This window comes from Pseudopodoces humilis, chromosome 2 (genome assembly GCF_049639895.1).
Source record: "Pseudopodoces humilis isolate 2021_Gansu_Grassland_sample_001 chromosome 2, ASM4963989v1, whole genome shotgun sequence".
NCBI classification, from domain to species: domain Eukaryota; kingdom Metazoa; phylum Chordata; class Aves; order Passeriformes; family Paridae; genus Pseudopodoces; species Pseudopodoces humilis.
In genome coordinates, this window is record NC_142201.1 from 101,440,795 (window position 1) to 101,465,139 (window position 24,345).

Consider the following 24,345-nt stretch of genomic DNA (forward strand, 5'->3'; position numbering starts at 1 on the left):
TGCTGATATAAGAACTCAACATAGCTTTCTAGAAATCCTTAATCATATCAACAAAACAGGAGCTCCATGTCAAGTGAAATATATCCTGTCAATACCCATCAAACAAAAACTCTAAGGTTTTATTTGTTGTTAAAATTTGCTCTGGATTCAAATTTTGGCAGCAAATATCTAAGACTGACAATTTATTCTACTAGCTTTTCAATATGGCAATTTTCAATTCACAAAGGAGCAAGCAAAGCAGCTGAAAGTTAGTATTAAAAAAATAGATTATCCAGCTACTTGAGCCACAAAGTAGAAGCATGTTTTACTATACAGGAAAGTTTTTGGCAGAGAAAAGTTTTTTCTATCTACATACACATCTTTGGAGCTCTCCCAGTATCTTAAAAACCTGATAATTTTATATTTTTTTTCAATGTTTTCAAAAGTATAGCTTTACTTTCTGAGAAATTATATGAGAAGATTTAAGAACCTCCTGAAAATGTAAATAGGGTATCTGAAAATGGTTGGTTGTAGATTGTTTAAATGTAACAGCCTTTCGTAGGTGATTAAAACATTCACAGAATTGTTAATTGTATTAACTAATTCTCTTTCAGTCAAAATTAGATTTCTGCTATTCAGAGCTTAAAACATCTCTGTAACTGGTACATCCCATTTTGGGCTTAATTTTTACAAAAGGTTTTTTTTTTCCGTGACTGTAGAACAATAAAGATTCAAAAGATACTTTTACACACTACCAAAGCATCAGGCTTGAGGTCTGTCACGGTCTGACTCCTCCAACATGACTGAGTTTACACACTCATGTATGAGCACTGCAGATTTCTGGCCTTGGTGAACTGCCTTTCCTCTCACCAGAAAAGGACTTTGTAGAGGTAGAGGTGACAGCACAACTCTAAGCACCATCAGATAAGGCTTCTCAAAAAGCAAGTTCTAAATTATTTTTGCTGTTTGGAGAGCACATTTCATCTTTCTAAAGTGGCTACTGACTTTTGCAGAGTTGCATTATTTTCCTAAGCTGCACATTCTTTTCTTAAGAAAAAATTATATTGGGAAGTACTACTAAAACTGGTGTTTTTCCTATCTAAATGTCTCCTTCCTATCAACCCAGGCACAAAAGGTTGAATTTTATTCCAGATTTGTGACAAGCCCCTCCAGCTGAGCAACAAGTAAATAAGAATTTGGTCATTGGAACTGGAGAGGCAAAACTGGCTAAGAGTCACATCATTAGACTAATGAGCTAGATGCTCCTAATCCTTCAGTGGACTACCACAGGTCCCCTCAGAACCTTGAGGTACCATACAAAAATGTCCAAATGTACAGGGGGGGAAAGAAGCATTTGTCACAGCTTAACTAAGTACTTTGAACTACACTTGTGATGATACTTCTGAAGAGAATCTGACTTTTTAATTGGACAGCTTCCATGGAGGCAGTAGCACTGAAAGGAGATACAAAGTCTGAAAATAAAAATAAAGCACACACCTATCTGAGGTCACTGCAACAGATGAAGGAACAGAGAAGCATATGAGTGGATGTGACCTAATGATAAGAGGTCAGCAGATAAGATGGGAAGGATACATGTTTTATTCTGATAGGGGAAGGCAGACAGTGCTGGAAAAGGGAAGAGGAAAGTCACATCAGATCTTATGAGCTTCTTCTTTATTAATATTGCAAGGGAAATAACAATTTTATTTAATGATATTTAAACCTGAGTAGATGATCACTGTTTCCACTGATGTCAAGGCCACAATTTTACACCTGTTTGCAGGGAGCAATAAAGGTATTTGTTCACGTAAAGGAAACCTGACAGTTGTACAAAAGGCTGTTACAGAGGTTCAGCAAGAGGAAACACATCATTTCTCACCACTTCCTGATAAAGCATGATTTGTATTTTTGCTTTTAGTGCACAGAAGCCCAACAGTTTGCAGTGTTGGAGGTGCTATGCAGCTTTTTAATCCAAAACTGAAATGCAAGTATAGCAACCTAGGCAAAACTATTCCATTACAAAAATCCAAGATCATAGGAGTAGAAGAGCCCCAAAGTAAACTCTCATCTGTGTTTATGGCCTTGTGCTTTTGCCAAGAAGGGCTGGCTCTGGAGTAAAGCTGCAGAGACCAAGTGCTGCCCAAAGTTTCTCACTTCTCTCACTTCTCTCACTGCTCAATAATGCTGCTGGAAGTTGGCATGGGCAAGTACAGCATCCACTGAGCGTCTTTAGAGAAACAATTATTAGATTATTCAAGTGATCAGTTTCAAAACGATCCCTTATCCAAGTCTGAACACGTGCAGACTGAAAAGTACTGTCAACCACAAATGGCTGCTGCAAACCACAGATAAAAACATTTGCTTTTTAGCAAAACCCATTTAAGGCATGAAATAACTAGAGTTTGGAAGCATGGTATAAAGAATAGCAACCTGGAATACATTTAAGAGAGTGCAAATTAACAAATATATTCTACAAATATTCTAGGGGCAGTAGACTTGGAGGTGACAGAATCTTTTGGTATGAAAGCTCTTGTCCTACTGTCTAAAGTGATCTTTATCCAAAGCTTAATGAAGACAAATTTAGTGTATCCACAAAAGGAGCTGATGTTTTGCATTGAGCCCTTCATACCTATGTATGGCCACTGGGTGACATCAAGTGAATAAGGATTTAAGGACTTAGAGACATTAAAAGCAAAATAATTGAATTCAAGAATAATTTAGATTAAAAAGATTCTCCAAAGATCATCAAATTCAAAGCCCTGCTCAAAGAAGGTTCAATGCAGAATGAATTTAGGCAAGACAATAGCCTTTTATTGACAGGAATTACTGGTTTGCTTTCTTCCTAAAACAAACAAACAAAAAATAAACCAAACAAAAAAACCCAAAACAAACAAAAGAAAACCAAAAAACAAACCAAACCAAACAAATTAATACCTTAATTTGGATCTTTATCATCCTCCCCTGGCCTGTGTCCCTTACCCTACACACACATACCATGAACAGACACACAACATTTTATCACAGGTTTAAAAACTGATCCCTTCACTGCCCACAAATGCAAATCTTACACCACAGCTCTCTCTGCCCAGCTTTAGTAGGACTTTAAACTGAACACTCACCAGAGCTCTGAATCATCATTTTAAACCCGAGGTTTGGAAATTTCTAAACCGCTTTCTTTCTGCCTACCAAAATTTTATATTCACCTTGGAATTTTTGCTTGCCACTCACATATTGCAGCCACGTACGAGGCTGGTTTCATTTAGAGTGGCACAAAGTGAAAGGTGATTTCCCTAAAATCTCTAAATCAGATCACACTCTTACTATGACATTTTAACTTCCTCTTAAAACATGTGTTAGTAACAGTAGGGAAGTTATAAAAGTACATCAGTTTCTTTAAATTTACATACAAAAAAATACCCCCAAAACTGTCTCATATATAATGTCTCATTTCTTATACAGGCTTTCTTTTTAGTTTTTGATTAAACAATAGAAAGGTGGTTGTTGTTTTTTTTAAGTGGTTGCTGAGAGACCAAAGAGAAAATAAACAAGATTCAACTATCTATGAACTCTGCACAGGAGCGGATACTTATTTCAGAAGAATGGATAAAGAAAAATATATTTCAATCAAGACATACTTAGCAGAGAACTAAATGGGCATCACTTAGGCCTTTATAAAACTGCTTGGAAAGACTGTCTCAGCAATTCAACCCTTATTACTGATGTAAGTAACTGAAAAATATAAAAATAAATCAGGTAGTTTAATATATAGTGATGATTCTCTACCCTTGCTTTTACTGAGTGTATTTCTATTTCATTATGTGATTTCTTTGCAGATTTTTGAAACTGCTGATTTCCAAAACTGTATCTCCTTGTTTGTTTCCAGAGGAGATCTGATAACAGGCTGAAAGAAGTAAAGAAGTGTTAAACGTTAGTCAAAAAGATTCAGCACATTAATTTTATGGTCAAATCATCAGTTAATGGACTGGTTAATATTATGAAGCAATTAGCAAACAGTTCAACACAGACTATTATATTCATTAATCTCATTCTAACCTACTGGTATGAGAGTGTAGGAATCCTGCATATGGATTCTAGATCAGCAACTAAATCTGTTGAACAACTTTTTTTTCTGCTCATTTCTACCAAAATCCAAAGGAATATTTGTTGCCTAATCATCAGTTTTGCATGCTGATGAAACTACAATTGTTTTTTAGCTCTGTTTCTCACATCCTGTTAAACAGTCAGCTCTTCTGAGAGACATTTTTTCTTAGTTAAATCAGAATAAATCATGTCATTTTTGGTTCTGTTTTTTTGGGAGTTTAAAGCATTTTGAGGAACTGGGCTTATATTAGAAGTCTTCATTAACTGATATCTAAAGGAATACAAAATAAAGCAAGACCATGATGTGGTCTGTATTCCTCCTGCTCACAGCAAGCACAATGCACTCACTGCTCAATGCACTCTGGATCTCTCTCTAACAAAAACAATTGCAAGTTTGACTGTATTTAAATGTACAGGAGATGGTTCCTGTGTATTTAACTCTAATAATACCCTCTCTGATGTCTTTCCATCCTATGCCATATTTTCTTGATTTTTTTTTTTTTTAGGTATGTCAAGGGGAAAACCCAGTGCTTTGAGCTCTTTATGTCTCATACTCCAGTCTCTGGAGTCCTTCTGTTGGCTGTATGTTGTTAATGCTAATCGTGATAGGGGTTTTTACCTATGACTGACTCCTACATGTTAGCATTAGCACTGTACCATGCCTCTTACCAGAATTCACACGGAACAAACTGCTGATGTGGGAGGAAAAGAGAAATCATGAATCAGTCAGTGTTATGCTGGGAAAAACCTCTGCTCCACATGTAAAAAGACAAGTTGTTTTGCATACAGGCATGCTTGCTAGAATGCTTGCTAGGTATAGAGTCTGGAAAAGCAGTGAAAAAATAGCAGCTTTGTGTATTACCCAGTCCTTACTAGGATGTCAAATGCATAACATTTTGAACACAACAACCTGGGTTTTACTTCCTACACAAATATTTCATTTCTTCATTTTTATTTAGGAAAGAAAAATGCTGGATTAAACTTTTGGCATGTACAACTTCTATTAATTTCTATAGAATTTTAGTATACATAAGAGAGAAACTGACATCAAATGTTTCTTTTAGATTACATTTTCATTCTTTAGGAGAAATGGGTCATTAGGGGAAAATGAAAATATATTTAATTTACTTTAGGATTACCTGTACATTTCAAACTTTTAGAAGTCTTGGAAAATTGTAGAGAAACAGGAAGGTATTTGTGGAAAGTCAAAATAATATTCACAGTCACAAAACCTGAATGACAGCCAGTTCTGAAAACTCTCTCTTATCTCTGCTTAAATCTATTTGGGGAATAGTTTAGCAGTGAAACACTAATTTAATGGGAGAACAAAATGGAAAACTAAAACACTCAAAGTATCCACCATTAATTAAGAAATATGGTTAATGTTTGTGCTGTATCAATATAAACACCTCTTTCTGTTATTAGTGTTCTGCCTGTAAATTCCCAGTACAAGGAATGATCACAGAGCACTCAAGACTACACAAACTTACAAATCAATGGTCTCATAAAAAAGTGTCCCATACAGAGTCTCACATTCACAGAATGTGATTTTTGCACTCAGAGAGAACTGCTGCAGGGCATAAATGTTTTCCAAATCAGGCTGTAGGTTAAGTGGCTCCCCTAATATCCTTACAGCTGGGGAGCCATGACCACCAAAAAGGAAAAGCCATTTTTATCTCTTCCAAAGTCAGAGCCATAGCTCTGAGAGGGAATTTTCAAAGTGGTGCAGCATATTTTGGTAAAAAAAAGCATACTCCTATTAACTTTCCAGAGAAAATGGCTTTAAAAACAGGAAGAAAATTATGGCAAAAGAGAAGAGAGAAAAATTTCATTTCCTGGGTGACACTGAAGCTCAGTTTTATTTCCCTGTACATTTGAGGCCATTTTCAGCAGTATCAGTTTGATGGAGCAAAGGTGATCCTGGAGCATCTATTCTGTATAGACGTATGTCAATAGAAGGTGTCTTAAGGAAAAAACCAGATCTTTCCACTCACCATCCTGATTCATAGTCCTGCCATAAAAATCAAGTATTTGTTCCCTCACATTTTCGCTCTTTAAAATGTAACTTGCAAACTTAAATAGATAGCAATTAAAAATATGGTCCAGTATTAGACCTATTATGTGTATTCTTTCTGCATAGCTGATTCCCCAGAAAAGCAGGCATAGTTAGGTTGTGGATATTATATTAGCAGATACTAAAATAATAAGTTTTCTTTTCACTCTGAAAAAATGTTAATGCTGTCCATGACTGGGGTTAAGTCTTGTGAAAAACCACAGCATGATAGCATTACCATTTTCAGATGGTTGGTGTTCTTCAATAAATACCCCCACCATCAACTCTTCCCATCAAAAACCTTTATACTGCCAAGTTCCTGTGTCTGTAAAAACCAATAAAATAAATGTAGAAGTTCACTGGCTTCAATTATAACAAAGTACTGTGCTGAGTGGAATGGTTCTAGATAAGTTACCAAAACGCAGTGGAGGATTACTCCTTGCCAGAAGTTAAAATAGACAGGGAAATTTTTTCTGGCTGCTGTCATGAAAGGACTTGATGTCTACTGATGATTGAGTCTTTTCATCACTTGTATGTGTTCAATTTCCCAGGGAAGACCTTTACTGCCCATAATTAAAAAGCTACTCTTTCTTAGCTTTTAATTCCTTCTGGTATGAAATAAGTCATACAGATATTAATTGCCTTTTCTATCTCCAAAATCCATGATAACATGAGATACAGAATATTTCTTTGGAAAAAAAGTCTCAGTTGGTTATATGTGTCAGCTGGAACTAGCCAACCTTCTTACTGGCACCTCATAGGATCAAGACACCATGTAGTTTTAACCTTAATACAGGGTTTTCATGTTTTGGATAAAACCAGTAAACAAAAGGGAAAAGTTAAAAGTTTCAATTCTTTCAAACAAGATGCACAAGGAGGAACAATTTGAATGTGAGAAGCCATGAAGCTATTACTGAGATGTGCAACAAGGAAGAAAGCTTCAGTTCCTACCTTTTTCCCTGTCATGATAAAATCCTGGAGCAGATTTGGTTCAAAGGGACTTTAAAGATCATCCTGTTCCACCCTCCCCTGCCACAGGCAGAGACACTTTCCACTAGACCAGGATGCACCAAGGTCTAGCCAATCTGATCTCAAACATTTCCAAGGCTGAGGTACTCACAAGTTCCCTGAACGACATGTTCCTGTGCCTCACCACTTTCACCATAAAAAAAATTCTTATTTATTCCTTATCAAAATCTGGCCAGTATCATCTTCTGCTCATGTATATTGGTCAAAGTGACCCTGCCCTCCCCTTTCTCCACTTTGCAGCATTGTGTCTTCCTAGATTCTTCCTTAGCTTTAACTGGTTCTGCAGTTCCTTGGCTGAGTAAAAATTGCCTCTTTACACACAGAAATTTAATAAAAAGAAATAGCCAAGAAGGGGAACTGGCTAAATTCTGCAGTGTCTTTTGCCCATCTATCCACCCCTAATCCCTGCAGTTTCTTATAGTGTTCAGTATAGAAAATAACATCTACTTTCTGGTCTCTTTTTGAACTGGTCAATGATGGTGTCATCACACATATTTACAATGGAGAAGATTGGGTGAGGCCCCAGGGTAGGCATGAGAGTGCAGAAACATCCAGAAACCACACTCAGCCAGAGCTTTGCCATACCCATTTTGGTATTTTATATAACCCCATAGCTTTAAGTTTGGTATAAGGTATACCGAACTGGTATTCTGCATACCTGCAATATATACATTGCAGGTGTGTGCTGGAGCACAGCCTCAAACAGCCAGCCAGGCTGGAACCACTCTGCAGTTCAGATGAAGTTCAGAAAACCTAAGACAGGAAGAGAAAGGATCACTCTAACCCACCTGCTGCAACAGCCCTCTCAGCAGATAATTTCAGCATTTTATGCACCAGCAATCAATGGTAAAATAAATGGCCTTGAGCTCAGGCTTGTATCTCCCTTCTGCTCTGTGGTTGCTGGGGGAACTGAGCACTGCTTCGATTTGTTCTCATGCTCATCCAAGAAATGTTCAGGACTTTTCTAGCAGTGCCATCACTTAATACACATCAGGCAGGGAGTACTAAAAATACCTTCCCCCTCCAAAATCACAGTTATTTCTCCCTGCACATGTGGAACGTGAATCCCATTTTGGCAGAACAGACTTGAATCTACATTTCTATTTCAAAATGTCCTATAGTGAGAAAGAAATGAACACTATTGCCCAGTTCTCTTAATTGTTGCTATGCTCTGCGAGAATCCTGGTGCTTTTCAAACGCATCCTCCTCCAGCTACATCTCTCCCTAAGGAAGACCTGTCTTCTGGACCCCACAGAACTCAACGTGTGAGCAGAGAGTTCTGTAGAAATTTGAGCTTCTACCTTTTTATGCACTGACCTCCAGGGAAGGGTCTGCTACAGATCTCAACAGTATTTTCAGTATTGTAGTCATGCACTTAGAAAAGTCCTTTTTGTGGGGATTCACCTGTGAGGTAACTTACCTGCTCCTCCAACCAAAAAAACTCAAACCCCAAACATAACCAACAGTCCTGATTTAGAATACAGGTGTCTGCTAGGGAGGGCAGAAGTCCCCCTTGGAATGAAAATGTAGACTTCCTCCCTCTGAATTACTGTAATTTTGAAATCAAGGGGCTGTCAGGCAGAGATCTGGGGATAGGAATAACAGTTCTTTACCAGTGTGTATAACAAGGCAGACAAACAACAATAACTACAGCATTAACAACAAAACAGAACCAGGGACCCCGGGACAGCCTTCTCGGCCGAGACGGGAAGGGATGGAGGAGAGGCTTTGCTTCACAAACCCCTCGGGCAGTCAGTCCCGGTGCTCCTGCAGGGCTCTGAGGAACACTCAGCTGGAACAGCAGGGATGAGCTGAGATCCTGGGCTGGTGGCTGAGGTGGATCAGCAGCTCCGTGGCGGTGGCTGGCACTGCCACACGTCCCGGCAGGACAGGGGGTGAGAGGCCCAGAGATGAAGAAGCAGCAGCTCTGTCTCAGTGATGGCAAATTCCCTTCTCCCAGCTGCAACAGCTCCCAGTGAGAGTTCTATTCTGAAACTGAAGAAACCAGCCAGCTCCTAGCCACCCCTGCCCTCCCTTTTTTCCTGGCCCTCCTTTCCCCCTTGCCCAGCCAAACTCTTTGTGTTTCTCAAGCACCCACTCAGTACCAGCAGTCAGATTTCTCTGCCACTGATGGGTAAAGATTCCCTAGGAGGCAGAACAAAAGGAAGGACACTTAACCCCCAACACCAACAAACAAAAAAACACTCTTCCCAGCCCCCCAAAAAAGAACACACCAGAAAAACTCTGAAATTCCAGCTAGGATTAAAAAAGATATATTCCTAAGGGATAGCAACACTCACCTTCCTCTGCAGCTGGTGGAATCCAGGTGGAATTCTGGATACCGAAAACAGCAAGCAGACATCAGGAGACTCTCTAGGTTTTAACAGAACAAGCTTAAGATTCAAAACAGGCCATCTAGGTTGGATGCCAAAATTCAGACAGCAAAATCTCACCAGTCTTGGTTTAATCAAAGATGTCAAGCATTGCATTAAGCAAATGAAAACAAACCAACCAGCCTAGCAAAACTAAAAAGAAACCTCAAATAAACCCCAAGAAACAACACTCATGTGGAGAACAGTCAAGCAACAGAACAGAAAGTACTCCAGAGTTGATGGATGATGTGAACATCTTGGCCCTGGTAGGCCAAAAACCATGGGAAGTTCAAACAGAAATGTGAGGGAGATAGGAAAAGGAATGTGTGCTTTGTTTTAAAGTAGTCATGAGAAACTGCACCTGCAAATTGTGGTTGTTAAGAAACATGAGTAATGTGATTATTGCTTGGCAATGGAAAGTTTCACTTAAAGCTGTAAAAGTATATAAATCCAGTTCTAGAGATACTAGTTGACTTCATGCCTTCACAATAAACTTCTTGCTTGCAAGCTAAGAGACGTCCCATCTCTTCGACACACAAACAGCAATTTTTTGTGTTTCTTAAGACAAGAACCAATGCCTGCTTCTTCAATAGCACCAGAACAACAGGCTCAAAGACAAAGTACACTCTGGCAAGTTCAATTTAATGAAAATATATAGAATATGTAAATGCATATGTGTACTTTGAAACTGAATCAACAATCTGATTTAAAATAATGATCATCTGATACCATTATAAAAAATCCTCTGCAACATTAATCAAGAGGAAATAAAACCATCAGTTTTCCAAGTATCCTGAGAAGACATGGGTTATACCTAAATGTATTTTACTGAACTACTAACCCTGCTCTCACAAAACTGCGGTGTCAACTGACGAGGAAACGTGACACAGTTAATGGTAAAAATAACTGGGATAAAATTCAGAGAAAATATTTGCACTTCAAGAAGTTTCCTCTGGTGTAATGAGAACACTTCTAATGAGTTAGAGATGAAGATACAAAACATCAGAAAACATCATCTAACAAAACCCCCTCGTGAAATTTAACTGAAGTCACCATATTTTAATATCAAAGTAAGAAAATTCATAATAAATCTTACTACACTGGGGTAGTACAGCAAGTAAGGAACTACTTATTGGTATTGTTCTGGAAAATGATCTTTAACTGCACTTGTGCAGCAGAAGGAAATCATTAAATTCCAAGAACATTCTGGATTTTACATTCTACTAATTTTCTATTGGTAAACCAATGGCAATTACACCTTTACATACCTTTAAGGGTACCTTTTTAAGATACTATTTGTCTCAATTTTCAGTTGCAGTAGACAACAACGTAAGGATGGACACATGCAATTACTGTTGTCAAGGTAAGGACAGGGACAACTTTCAAGCTATAGCAGATAAAGAATTACCTTCCCTCCTCCCACCCCTTTTTTCTCTAAGGAAATCTTCAAAGTGGACTGAAACATCTCATGTATACCTGTATCTATACTTATCTGTGATTTAGGTCACAGAATTTAAATTAATTACCCAAGACATTTTTGTATGAGGCACAAACAAATAATGTAAAAATACACATTTTATTATGTACATTCAGAGGTTCAACTTAATTTAAATTGATACAGTTTTTCCCTCTTCAGTTCCATCTTTTGCCTCAAGACACTGTGCTGCTGCTTCCAAATCTTCTTCAGTGACCTGCAGAAAGATATCAATTTTGTTATATTTTTAAAAATTACTTCATTCTCCTTGATCCTGAAAATCCTTGCCTCACACTGTCACTGTAACAAGAAAGGACAACCTACAAAGTCTACTATCTTCTCCAAAATGAACCTGAAGGACAAGAATATTCAAACTAAGTTCAGGGAAGATGCCATGGGCAGGCTCAGAATATATCCTTGGCTAATAAGTTTCAGAAGACATGAAGTACTTCTTTTTTCTGTCCCTTCCCAAACAAGTAAGTAAAATTATTGATTGGAAGGCTCTAAAACAGCTGCTCTTTAATTCTTAAAAAGACTTCCTATGTTTATACATGTCTTGATAGTGGTTATTTGGTAATATGTGGGTTATAGTATCTTATAGTTCCATTTACCTTAAAATATTTTAAATTGGACAAATCATATCAATCAACTAGTATATGTTTTTTTAAATGGCACAGTGCATTTTAATAACAGACCTCAGAAACAATGCTACCATGTCCTCTAATGAACAAGCAGTTAGATTTCTGATTTCCATTCACCTGTGAATATTTCCATTCCTAAAGATATGTTCTTGAGTATGTTACCTACCTCTGATCATTCAAATTGTCCTCTATCAGAGTATACCCTTGTATTTGGTAACCTGTAGTTCACCACAAGTGAGACTTACCAGCCTCTTTGATCTTTCCAGCAGTTTGTGCCATACAGTGTGGTGAGCCTGCATGAAATGTCAGTAAATGATGTTAACAGAGGTAAAAAATACTCTTATTACAGAATAGATTCTGACAAATGTATAGAAATAATGGCGCAAAACCACAAAAATGCCCAGTTCAAATGCCACAATTTACAATTTTGATGTCCAATCTGCCCATATTTACATGGGGGACTTGAATAAATGTCTACCCATCACATGCCCTATCCCTGGAAGTGCTCATGGCCAGGTTGGATGAAGCACTGAGCAACCTGGTCCAATGGAACATGCCCCTGCCCATGGAAAGGGAATTGGTACTGCATGAATTTTAAGGTCCCTTCTAACCCAAACCATTCCATGGTTCTATGATTGATCCAGTGTATGGAATCCTTGAGGAGTTAATTGGCAAAAAATGGGAATTATGCTTAGGATGGGAACACAGAGGTGAGCTGAGGAGCCCTTGAAAACATCTCCAACTAAGATAATAACACATGTGCTAGACCACAAGCTCAAAATCATGTAAGTCAACAGGAATGGGAATAAAGACTCCTGCCTCCATATTGAGTCCTGCAAAACGTTTAAGATTCATTAGAGCTAGGACTTTTAGTTGTTGTTGCTACATTTTACTTTGGTGTCATGAAATTCTTTGAATGGTATATTTATCATGAGTATAAATACAAAATTCTGATCTTTTAAGCACTGTCAGTAGCCTTGATATCAGAAGACTAGCATGCACAACTTAGGCAAGCAGAATGAAATATCCTCGCAGAAATTACACAACCAAAACACTTTCCATATGGAAAAACAAAATCATGAGGCCTCTCATGCAAACTTTTCTAGTTCTTACTGCACATCCACAACAGTTTCAGGAAAATGAACCCCAAATATCCAACAGAGTCATTATCAGGGCCCCCCCCACTTTCTACGGCTCTCAACTCTGAATTCCGTTTAGCTACCAACACAACATCTAACAAAGATGGAAACCCAGGCAAAATGCTCTACCTTAAAGAAGGAAAACCTGTGCAAAATGGATTATTTACCTTCAAATGGACTGGCAAGGACACACCCTGGAATCTCCTTATTAATTCAGACTGGTCAGTCTGAAGATTATGGGCTGCTGTTATCTCATACTGGAAACAGAAACTTGTCCTTGGAATATGAGGACCTTCACTAACATCTACAAAGTCACCAAACCTGGGGAGATGAAAAAAAACCCAGCTTATATGCCAAATATTTGGAGTGAAATGCAAGGAGATTAGGTTTTATTTTTAATTAGGAAATTACAGTTAACAGAAAGAAAATTCACACAAATTACATACCATATATAAACAAATCTCCAGCTCAGCATTTTTAAGTTTCCTAAACCAAAAGTACAGGTCACACAATTTCCTCAAATGAACTTAGGACATTTAAATCTCAAGTCTAGAAAGTATCTTAGGTTTAGAAAATCTTTGATGCCATGTTGGCTCTAAAACTGAGTTAACTCTCATTCACCAAGAAAAGATTTGTCTCCAAGACTGCCACAGTACTGTGTTTACTATGTGCAGTTATTTCCCTTTCCAGTTCTTTGAAAACTGCAAATCAATTAAGAAAAGAGAGATGGCAAAGAAATACTGAGAATGAACCTCTCCAAGAAAGCAATAGGTAAGGCCATTTTCCCCTTTATTGAGCAAATCAGAGTGGGAAGAAGAATGACCCAACATTGTTCTAAAATTTCAAGGACCACCACTGCAAAGACATCTGTTCCTTTAGATACATGTGCACCACAAAAATTAAGAACTCTTCAGACATCTGCAAAACTGAATATCCTGCAATAGCCTAAGACAGAGAATTGCCTGAGACTCAATACAAGCTTCCTGCCTCCAGGCTAAAAACTCTGTATCTTATTGTGGTGGTTTGGCATTTAGGAAAAAAAAGTGGAAAATGCCCATGGAAGTGATGACTCGGAGAGAGGCTGCTGGGAGTTTCTTCTCTGCTTGAGATCAGGCCAATAGCTAGCCAGTTTTAAGAACTGACAGCATTTTAAACCACTGAAAAATAAGATCACCTTTGTGAATGCCACCTTTTAAAAACTCAAGCCCAGAAACTCTGGCTCTATTTCTTTCCAGCCTTGAAAGGTAACAGAACTCTGGTGCGGCTGACCCACTCCCCCACGGCCTTTGTGGCCTGGGGGAGGGCTGGGCCAGAGCCCAGCAGCTCCTAGGAGGGGGATGGAGACTGTGGGGTGGCAGGAGCCCCTTCCCAGAGGGGCTGAACCCCTCAGGAAGCCCGCTGAGCCCTGTACAGTGGTGCGGCCGGGCCAGGCTGGTCCCTGGATCAGCTGAAATTTCTGCCACTGCTGAGTTTCACCAGAGACTGCCGAGTAAGGGGAGGGGAAGCCATCGGCCCACAGAGTGCTGCCTCTGACTGCTAGCCTGGCTACTGAGATCCTAGCCACCCTCTCCCAGCACAGCCACCAAAAATCCTCCATCGCAAACATCCCTGGCAGAGATCATGGGACCATCCACAAGACTTAACCCTTTCACTACACAGATGAGACCTGCAGATTTAATCCCCTCTACAGAAAGAGGAAAGCAAGAGCAATCAACATGTAAAGAGGCAACATGAAACATCAAGGTCAGTAAAAGGAGTCAAGCCTCAGGTAGAAGGAGAATGAAGAGATGCTTTAATAAGCTGAAATATTCTTTTGGTAGAGCCGTGGAAATAGACAATAATGTTCTGAAAAACTTCATTAATTCATTAAAGAGTACTGGGGGGAATGAATTATTCAAACTGTAGACCTGAGCAAAGGTATCCCTTGATGAAGGTAAGCAGATAGTGGAGTAGTTGTGATCCCATGAAATGCTTGAACAGAGAAAGAAGTGAGAGTTGATGAAGACCCTTTGCCCCCAGGGAGAAAAGGAGAAAACCTGTTCCCAGAGATGATCACAGAGACAGATGAAGAGAACCTTTGCATTTGAATAACTCATCCTTAAAATAATACCCCATGAGTTCATGGCCCATGGATACACCTCAGAGTGGTGTAAAAATGAGAGGAAAATATGATGGCAGAGTTTTTTTCTGGGCGGCTGCCAGGCATGGAAATGAAACACCATGAGAAAACTCTTTTTCTTGTAGAGAACTCTCTCTCCATGGAATGACAAGAGAAAATTCCTCTCTCTACAAAGACTGATGAAAAGACTTGTATAGTTAGTACTGCTTTAACATCTCAGGTTTTGTCTCTGTGCTGTCAGTTGAAAAAATAAAAAGGTTGGGTGGAGGGGAGGAAAGGTTTCTGGAAGTTTTATTCTGGTTTCTTATTCTTATAGTTCTATTAATAAGCTTTCTCTGTTACTTTTAAGTTTTAAGCCTGTTTTGCCCTTCTCCTAATCTGTATCTCACAGCAAGATAAATGAGTAAGTACTCTGGCGATTTTAGCTCGAGATAAAACCACCACACTTAGGCTGTATCCCCAGGATGCTGTTCTATTCTCATCTCCACCACTAGGGAGCAGTAGCTTGCAAGTTAGGAAGATCTTGACAACTTTGAAAGAAAAATTCATTATACAATGCTAACTCTTAATTTCAAACCAGTAATTGGTTTGTATTTTATTTAGCCTGTCAACCTAAGAGATTTATTTAGTTTTCATGTGAAACCACTGAAAGCAGTAAGACTTCTTTGGCACTTACCACCCTTAACATAACAAGAAATAGAAATGTAGTATCACAAAATAATGTTTGTATTAAAATAACTAAGCAAACAAACCACCCCAAGCAACTTAAGACAGACCACAGACAGTAATGAATACAAATAATCTTTAAATTTAAAACCATCACAAGTAATTTTCTCTTCTCCCTTGCAGAAAGTACTTGTAAAATACTCAAATGTTCTAGTGAATCATTACAGAATGGGAGTTCAGTTTTGCTTACCTATGTAACTGTACAATTCCTCCCATATTCTGAGAAGCTTTTCTTTCTATCATCTCCATTTTGTATCTGGACAAGAAAAAGAATATTTTTTTAAAAATCTTCACCTCTAATACCTAGTTCTTATAAGAACACTTCAGAAATTAATTTAATTCATTTAAAATTCCTAAAAAAATCATGCTTGTATTTATGTGAGCTTTGAGACTGGTTTAAATTCCTAATGACAACACATATTGATATGCTTCATTAATAGACCTGTTAGTTAACTCAGTTCATGGAAAAATTACAAAGACTTTACTAAGCACTGCTGAAAGGCACTTTAAAAATAATGCAATCATCAGGCACTATCAGGATGGGATCCTGAGACAGGATGTTTGGGAATGGCCCAGTGCTGTGCTGGGAGGTAATTCAGACTGGACACTAGGAAGCATTTCCTTAGGAGATGGTGTTCGAACACTGAACAGGCTTCTCAGAGAGGTGGTTGACGCCCCAAGTCTGTCACTGGTTAAGAGGCACCTGGGCAATGCCTTTAATAAATTGCTGTAACTTGTCAGCCCCCCATCAGTCAGGCAGCTGAACTAGGTGGTTGTTGTAGGTCCCTTCCTATTGAAACATTTATTCCAGTCTATTCTGTGCATATTTTATATGAGGGCCTTGCTCCCACACCAGAGTTTTATTCAGAAAAACAACGGACCTACTACTACAAATAAGAGTTTTTCAGGTAACCTGTAAGACTAGAAGACACCAATAGACCACATAAACTGATTTTATGCAATGTGTAGCCCTCAACAGCAAGTGCTCTAGTCACACCTCGGGTCATCCTGCTCCTGGGGTGTGACCCACTCCTGGAGCGGGCCGAAGTGATAGAGCCCGATAAGCTCTGGCTGATGCAACAATTTTACCCGTTTTCCCCATGAAGAGTTCAAAAACTGCATTTCACCAAATCTCCATTTGAAGATACCAGGACATGAAAAAGGTACATTTCTTTAAATATGGAAGCCTTTCAGCAAAGGCTACCATGTCAAGGCTAACCACCAGAGCTTCAATTTAATAGTAGTGGAATCTTGAAGCTTGCTAGTGAACAAAAGAAGTCTCAGTCTTTCAGCTTGTCACAAAACGACATCCAGTAAAGGTCCCTGGTGTTGGCCTCTGGAGAGAACAGTAAGAACTAAGTTAGCTGGTGTAAGTTGGTAGAAAGAGAATGGAGGCAGTCTCATTCAGAGCAGTGGGAGAAGTACCTTCTTACTTCACCTGTCACATCTTACTTTAGATTTATAAAACCAAGCAGTAATTTGATTGCCTCTTAGAAAGAAAGGAAAATTCAGACACTCACATATTATGCTGAAACATTTCACGTGCTACTTTTGCTTCAACATGCAGTGTTTCAAAGGGCAGGTCTTGATGGATTAGCTTTTTGGCATCCCTTGTAAGAGAACGGAAGTTGTCCTAGAAAAAGGACATAAAAACTGTAACCACCTTTTCACAGATGTAGTGAATAGATAAGCAAACACTAAATATTAGTCAAAACATCAAAGATCATCTACTATAAACCCTAAATACAGCAATTTTACTGTAGGAGTATCTTACTATTATCGTAAGAGCACTACAGATCTTCACTGTTTTAATGGACAGATTCAATGCCCAATAGGCATTTTTCAATTGGAAAGAATATATATTAATTAACATATGCCCAGGTATTTCTGACATGGCACTAAATACACAGTCTTGCTACTGTAAAATACTCATCTATATATCTCGTTTCCCAGAGTGGTGTTTTCACTTACAAATAAGATCTATTGTGATAGATCAAAGCGAAAAAAGGTACTGAATATTTAATAAATAAAAATTGGTCACCTTGGACAAGAATCTGAGGGTCTGCGTAATTCAGATTTACTCATAAAAAATAAATTGTTATGAGGTGAAATTACATTTAAAATGTCAAGTAGAAAATATTTCTAACTAAATAACTTCAGGTGCAAGATCATATTGAAGAAGAATTCTGCATTGTACCAATATTGCTTTGCTAGCCATACACACCTCTGATGGTTTTTGGGCACAAGAACAAGAATGGGTACCAGAGTGGCAAAACACTTGTGATCACAAATGTTTCTGACATTTAGAGTATTCAAATCATTAGATTTACTGCAGAGAATGAAATATAAGCAAGCTATCAAGGAGAGCTGCAGCTGAATGTGCTCACAGATTTGATTCAACAACAAACTGATTCTGCTGCAAACCACCAGAAAGTATGCCTTATACACACTTTAATTTTCAGAGGCTCTACTCACACAAAGACTATGGCTGCACCTACATTACCAGGCAAGAGCAGCTGAGGAGGAACAGATCTGTACAGTAACAAAAATGGCACTGAGGTCCCGAAGGCCCATCAACTGTTTCTGAACTCGTACTTCAGACTAGAATTTTCTCGCTCCACAGACCTAAAGCCTGAAGCATGTGGAAGACAGCACAAGGTTTATTTTTGTCTGAAAGGAAATCTGAGAGCACTCTGCCATAGCACCAGTGTGTGGTAAATGCAGAGATGAGCTCCCAAAGACTACTCCTAATGTGCATTAACAAAAAGGGGGAAAAAATCTCTGTCTATTAAAAAAGAGCAACTGGACAAGGAAACAAGCTATAGAACCTTTTGGGTTTACATTTGAAAAGTGCTTACGTTTGTTGGTTTCCAGTCATTCAGTTTATTGTCCAGAACTACATCATAACAGAAAGCTCCAGAGATTACTGCAATTCCAACACAAAGAAAAAATATTCATGTTTGTAACAAAGTTTGTATTTCATATTCATACTATATTCTTACAACAAAATGAATGAGAAGAAAAACAGAATTATCTCTAGAAATTCATCATAAAACCAAACTTTTCAGCTCAGATTATGCTATGAAATGGCAGATTGAACTTGTGTTGTTTTAATTTTGTTTCACTGAATGAGAAAGTAATTTGAAAGGCATTTTAATGCAATGTCAGTATAACAGAATGCCAAAAGAGAGGAAAAAATACATTGCTTCATAAAACTGCATCTAACACTGCAGAAAAAAAAAACACTCACCTTAAAAATATTTCATTGTTTTTCCATTGTACGCTTCATACAATAAATGTGTGCTATTAAATTATAAAGAGGAATTTCTTGCATAGAGAAATCAGACAATATTAGAGCTGTTTATCCATGACACAAGCATGGCACAAATTTCTGGTAAAGGCAACACAAGTTTCTCTGACAGTTGTTGGAACACTCTTGTGTATATAGAGCTATGGCTATTTAGAAATCAAATCTAGGAACTCAGTAAGATCATACTGTTTCTATACATGCAGTATAATGGCATAGCTGAGTATATTCAAGATTATTCCAAATTCTGCTAGAACTGAAACTTATCAATCACAACAAGTGCTACAATTGCTAAAGAGAGAATCAGTTATACCACTTCACATGACCAGCAACCAACCTTCTCATATATTAAATGCACAATTACACAGGTTTTGTTATTGAAACAACCTCCTGTGCATTTTCCCACTTTTCTAAATCTTAAATCAGATCACAGATGAGCAGAAGTTTGTACCTCAAGCTTGTTTGTACCTCAATAATCTTCCAATTTAGTGTAGACATTGTCATTTTTAGTAACTCAAGTGCTAGACAAGGTTATGCAGTTATTAGAGCAAACTCCACAGAAACATGTCACATCACATCTAGAAACCTTGCTCACATCACTTCACAATACAGAGGTTTAGTTACTAATTTCAGCTATGGAATCCTAAGTGGTCTGAAACCCAGTGGCCACACGGACCAGTTTTCTGAACATTGATAACAAAATCGTTTTTAGTTGGGTTGTTATTAATTAAAGGCAACTACAACAGCATGTAATACACATATTTATGCTAAGTACCATCAATCACTGCTAAAAGAGCCTCTGATTTTTTTTCTAAGTTTGGTTATTAAACACTCACTTGAGAAGCAGCAAAACAATCAATATAAAACAATCAATAATACAAAACAATCAATATAAAACTCTTTTTTCACCTGGCACTTCTGGAGCTTTAACTAGGTTGACTGCATATTCATTCTTGAATGCTCGCTTTAGCACACATGCCATGATCATGGCACAGGAACGCCAATATGCCTGCAAAGAGAATTTCAGAACATGGATTTACTGCCTAGAAGCTAATATTAAAAAAAAAACCAAAAAAAACACAAAACTTAACTGGATGACGCACAAACCTAGCTGTCAACCCAGGCACTCCACCCCTGGAAGTGTTCAAGGCCAGGCTGGACAGGGCTATGAGCAACCTGGTCTAGTGGAAGGTATCCCTGCCCATGGCAGGGGGTGGAACTGGATGAGCTTCTAATGTCTCCTCCAACCCAAGCTTTTCCATGATGCTATGATTACTTTCTTTAGTATTTAAACTTCTATTTGGAGATGATTCTCCAAACAGAATCAAATAAAAATCAAAACCGCATTTAGCATGTAAGCCAGACATAACTCTGGAGATACTTAAATCTGAAATCATAGAATAATGCAACAACTGAAAGGGAAGCAAATAATTCACCTAGTCCACACACTGGTCCAGCTAATGATAGCCACGATGCACCATTAAAAAGACATTAAAAAAGTCTGAGCTTTAATGACAACAAAGCTCAGAAAGCAGACAGGCATGGAACTGAAAGGTGCACACAGAATCAAGTGGTCATAATCAGGGCCACCTGCAATGAGATAAGGTAGAGAGAGCCAGGGTCACCTACAGTGGAACAAGATAATAACTTACCTTGTTTACTTCCTCTGGATCTTCATCTTTGAAGGTAAGGAACTGAATTTCACATGATTTGGTCAGGGGTCTGTACATGTCCCAGATTTCGCCATCCACTAAAGCCAGAACAGAGTTCTTGCAATGCCATTCACTTAAATCTAAAGAAAGTAAAAAAAAACCCTTAAATATTAGTTATTAACCACATTTCCCAGGATCAGCAGTTCAAATTGCTGCACTTCTAACAACTGCAAATTTCGTATTTGTAAGTGACTTGGAAGGATGAACTGTGAAAAAAGCCTCCAAAAAATAACTGTTTCTTTTTCAATTGGCAGCACAATATTCACCACGAGGGGCTAGTTCAGAAGTCCATCCACTTACGCATGGCACAGTTGTATGGTGTAGACAGAGCCTTGTTCATGACAAACGTACTGCCAGGCTGCAACTTCCCAGTGTATTTCACTTCAATTTTCTCAATCCGTGGGTGAAGAGACAATTGTCTCTCTTTTTCTTTGGTGAAGAGCTCACTACGCATCCGAATCACTTCATCAGGTCTCAGATGAGAGAAAGCTGGTGTGGAGATGTACCCTGGTGACAGGAGAGATACTGAGTAAGCAATAATCCTGGAGTAAGCAATCTTGGGGTGGGTCCAGCAAAGCAACACTCGTATGAGGAAAGGCTCAGGGAACTGGGCCTGTTCAGCCTCGAAAAGAGATGAGTGAGAGGAGAACTCATCAATGTCTGACAGTGTCTGCAGGGAAGGGTCAGAGCATGGACCAAGCTCTGCTCAGTGGTGCCCAGCAATAGGACAAGAAACAGATGCACAGGAAGTTCCACATGAACATGAGGAAGAACTTTCCTGTACAGTGACCAAGCACTGGAATAGATTGCCAGTAAGGGTGTGGAGTCTCCCTAACCAGAGATATTTCAGAACCATCTGGATGCAATCCTGTGCCATGTGCTCTGGGATGATCGTGAGCAGAGAGGCTGGACCAGATGGCCCACTGTGGTCCCTTCCAACCTCAACCACTCTGTGACCCATTCTGAGTTTTCAAAGCCTCTTTATAAGGTGTTGGTTTCTACAACGCTACTGATTACTCACCTGTCTGTCTCAATATTTACAAGGTAAATTGTAAACTACACTTCTGCAGCTCCAGCAAGTGACCATGCTAGGCCCCTGTACTACCTGCACAAAGTCACAACAGGAGACTCTGAGCCAACAAAAGGGGTCAAAAAGATAATGAGGGGTCTTGAGCATCTCTCTTATGATGAGAGACTGCAGGAGCTGGGCCTGTTTAATTTGGAGAGAAGACTGAGAGGGAATCTCATTAATGCATATAAATATCTCAAAGGCAGGTGCCGAGAGATTGGAGGCAGACTCCTTTCAGTGGTGACCAGTAACACGATGAGAAGCAATGGCCACAAACTAAAACACAAGCAGTTTCACTTCAACATGAAGAAGAACTTCTTTCCATGGAGAGGGGCAGAGCACTGGAATAAGCTGCCCTTGGAGGGTGTGGAGTCAATTGCCCTGAAGACATTCCAAATCCACCTGGACAAGTTCCTGCGTCACCTGCTTGTGGTGACGCTGCCCTGGCAGAGGGGTCTTGGACTGGATGATCTCCAGAAGTCCCTTCCAACGCCAACTACTCTGTGGTTCTATGCAAAGATTAATGGCTGCAAAGGCCCTTCCCTCAGACAGGCCAACTCCCCCGCGGCGTAATAAAGACATCTCAGTCCCTGAAAGCACCGCCGCAGCACGAGCCCAAGCTGGGCCCGGCCCCGCACTCCCGGCTCCCTCCCGCACTCCCGGCTCCCTCCCGCATTCCCGGCTCCCTCCCGCACTCCCGGCTCCCTCCCGCACTCCCGGCTCCCTCCCGCACTCCCGGCTCCCTCCCGCACTCCCGGCTGCCTCCCGCATTCCCGGCTCCCTCCCGCACTCCCGGCTCCCTCCCGCACTCACGGGTTCCCGCCCACAGCCCGCGGGCGGCCCACGGCGCCGCCATTCTCTCACGGCCACGGTGCCTCCTCGCTGGGCTCCGCCGGAAACACCGGCAGCAGCCGCGCGGTTCCGCCGCCGCTCCGCGCGCCCCCGCCGGGCGGCAGGAGTCTTCCGGCACCCGGGTCACCGCTCCTTCCGCAGCCCCGGCGCAGCTCAGAGTCACAGACTGTATTCCGCATCGGCAGAGACCCGCAATGATCATCGGAGGATCTCCTGGTGGGTGAGAGGCTGGACATGCCCCGGCGTGTGCTCAGGAAGCCCAGAAACCCCCCGTGTGCTGGGCTGCATCCAAAGCCCCGTGGGCAGCAGGGCAGGGAGGGGATTCTGCCCCTCTGCCCCTCTCTGCTCAGACCCCACCTGCAGGGTTGCATCCAGCCCTGGGCTCCCAGCACAGCAAGGACAGGGAGCTGCTGGAGCCGGGCCAGAGGAGACACCAAGCTGACCAGAGGGATGGAACAGCTCCTCTATAAAGACATGGTGAGAGAGCTGGGGCTGTTCAGCTTGGAAAAGAGAAAGCCTTAGGGCGTCCTAATTGCAACCTTCCAGCACCTGAAGGAGACTTACAGAAAAGAGAGGCAACACAATTTACCAGAGCTTGTAGTGACAGAAGAAGGAAAAATGGCCTGCCTCAGTTGAAATAGAGTAGGTTTAAATTAGATATAAGGAAAAAATTCTTCCCTATGAGGGTGGTGAGGCCCTGGTACAGGCTGCTCAGAGGAGCTGTGGATGCCTCATCCCTGGAAGTGTTCATAGCCAGATTGGATGTGGCTTGGAGCAACCTGGTATAGTGAATGGTGTCCCTCTCCATGGCAAGGGATTGAAATGGGAAGATCTTCAAGGTCCTTTCCAACCCAAACCATTCTGTGAATCTATGACTGTGATTGCAGTCCAGCTTTTGGCCCTGCACAGGACAACCCCAGGAATCCCACCACCATGTGCCTAAGACAGAGGTTGTGGAAACACACCATGTTTGCCCAGAGAAGTTCTGGAGCCTCTCCCTCTGAAGATATTCCACAACCGTCTGGACACAATCATGTCCCATGTGCTCTGGAATGACCCTGCTTGAGCAGGGAGGTTGGACAAGGTAGTGCCTTCCCACCTGACCCACTCTGTGATTCTATGATTCTGAGAGCATTGTCCAAACACTGTGTGTGCTCTTGACAGTTTTGGGGCTCTGACCAGTGCCCTGGAGAGTAGTTCTGAGCATTACTCTAGGCAGGAACCCCATCCCAGAATGTTGTACCACCACCACTTGCTGCCTGCTCCCCTTTGCTAATACTGCCCACCTGCACTAGGTTTGCATGGCTAGGCTTTGGGAAGTGGAGCGGGGGAGCTACAGAGGACCACCCAAGTATTTTGATGTGAGAAGCTGCCAGAAGCTTATCCAGTGTCCAACAGAGCCAATACCAGCTGGACCTAAGGCAGACCCACTGTTGGCCAAGGTAAACCATCATAGTAGTAGTGCTCAGGGATAAAAGATTTAAGAAGGGGAAAAGTTACTCTTTAGCAGCAATTGTAAGCAGATAAGGAAGAACTGAGAATGCATGAAAGGAACAGCCCTGCAGATGCCAAGGTCAGTGCAGATGGAGAGGGAGAACATGCTCCAGGCACCAAGAGCAGAGGTTCCACTACCCAGACTGGAAAAGTGTGAGTCCTCCTCATGAGGAGCAAGCAGCAGAGACAAACTGGCTGGCAGCCCTCATTCCCCATCTTCCTGTGCCACTGAGGAGGGGAGGAGGTAGAGAAATCAGGAGAGAAGATGAACCCAGGGA

At 40.4% G+C, this 24,345-nt stretch overlaps 1 protein-coding gene across 1 annotated transcript; it reads right to left on the minus strand.

The window, feature by feature from the left end:
- Positions 1–11,091: 11,091 nt before the first annotated feature.
- On the minus strand, positions 11,092–22,661 carry MRPL39 (mitochondrial ribosomal protein L39). The gene is made up of 10 exons (XM_005524163.3): positions 22,535–22,661; positions 20,953–21,159; positions 20,593–20,732; positions 19,850–19,949; positions 18,492–18,559; positions 17,154–17,266; positions 15,824–15,889; positions 12,956–13,109; positions 11,895–11,942; positions 11,092–11,225 (listed from the first exon to the last, which is right to left on the minus strand). Exons 1-10 carry the CDS (start codon positions 22,575–22,577, stop codon positions 11,142–11,144), a joined length of 1,023 nt encoding a protein of 340 aa, XP_005524220.2. The 5' UTR covers positions 22,578–22,661; the 3' UTR covers positions 11,092–11,141.
- Between the last annotated feature and the right edge of the window lie 1,684 nt (positions 22,662–24,345).

Excerpts from the sequence above, each read along its gene's own strand:
- MRPL39 (XM_005524163.3), bottom strand. The coding sequence starts at position 22,577 with ATGGCGGCGCCGTGGGCCGCCCGCGGGCTGTGGGCGGGAACCC. Across the intron at positions 19,950-20,592 it reads ATCCAGAGGAAGTAAACAAG|GCATATTGGCGTTCCTGTGC; the intron begins GTAAGTTATTAT and ends TTCTCTTTGCAG. Across the intron at positions 11,226-11,894 it reads TGGAAAGATCAAAGAGGCTG|GTCACTGAAGAAGATTTGGA; the intron begins GTAAGTCTCACT and ends ATCTTTCTGCAG.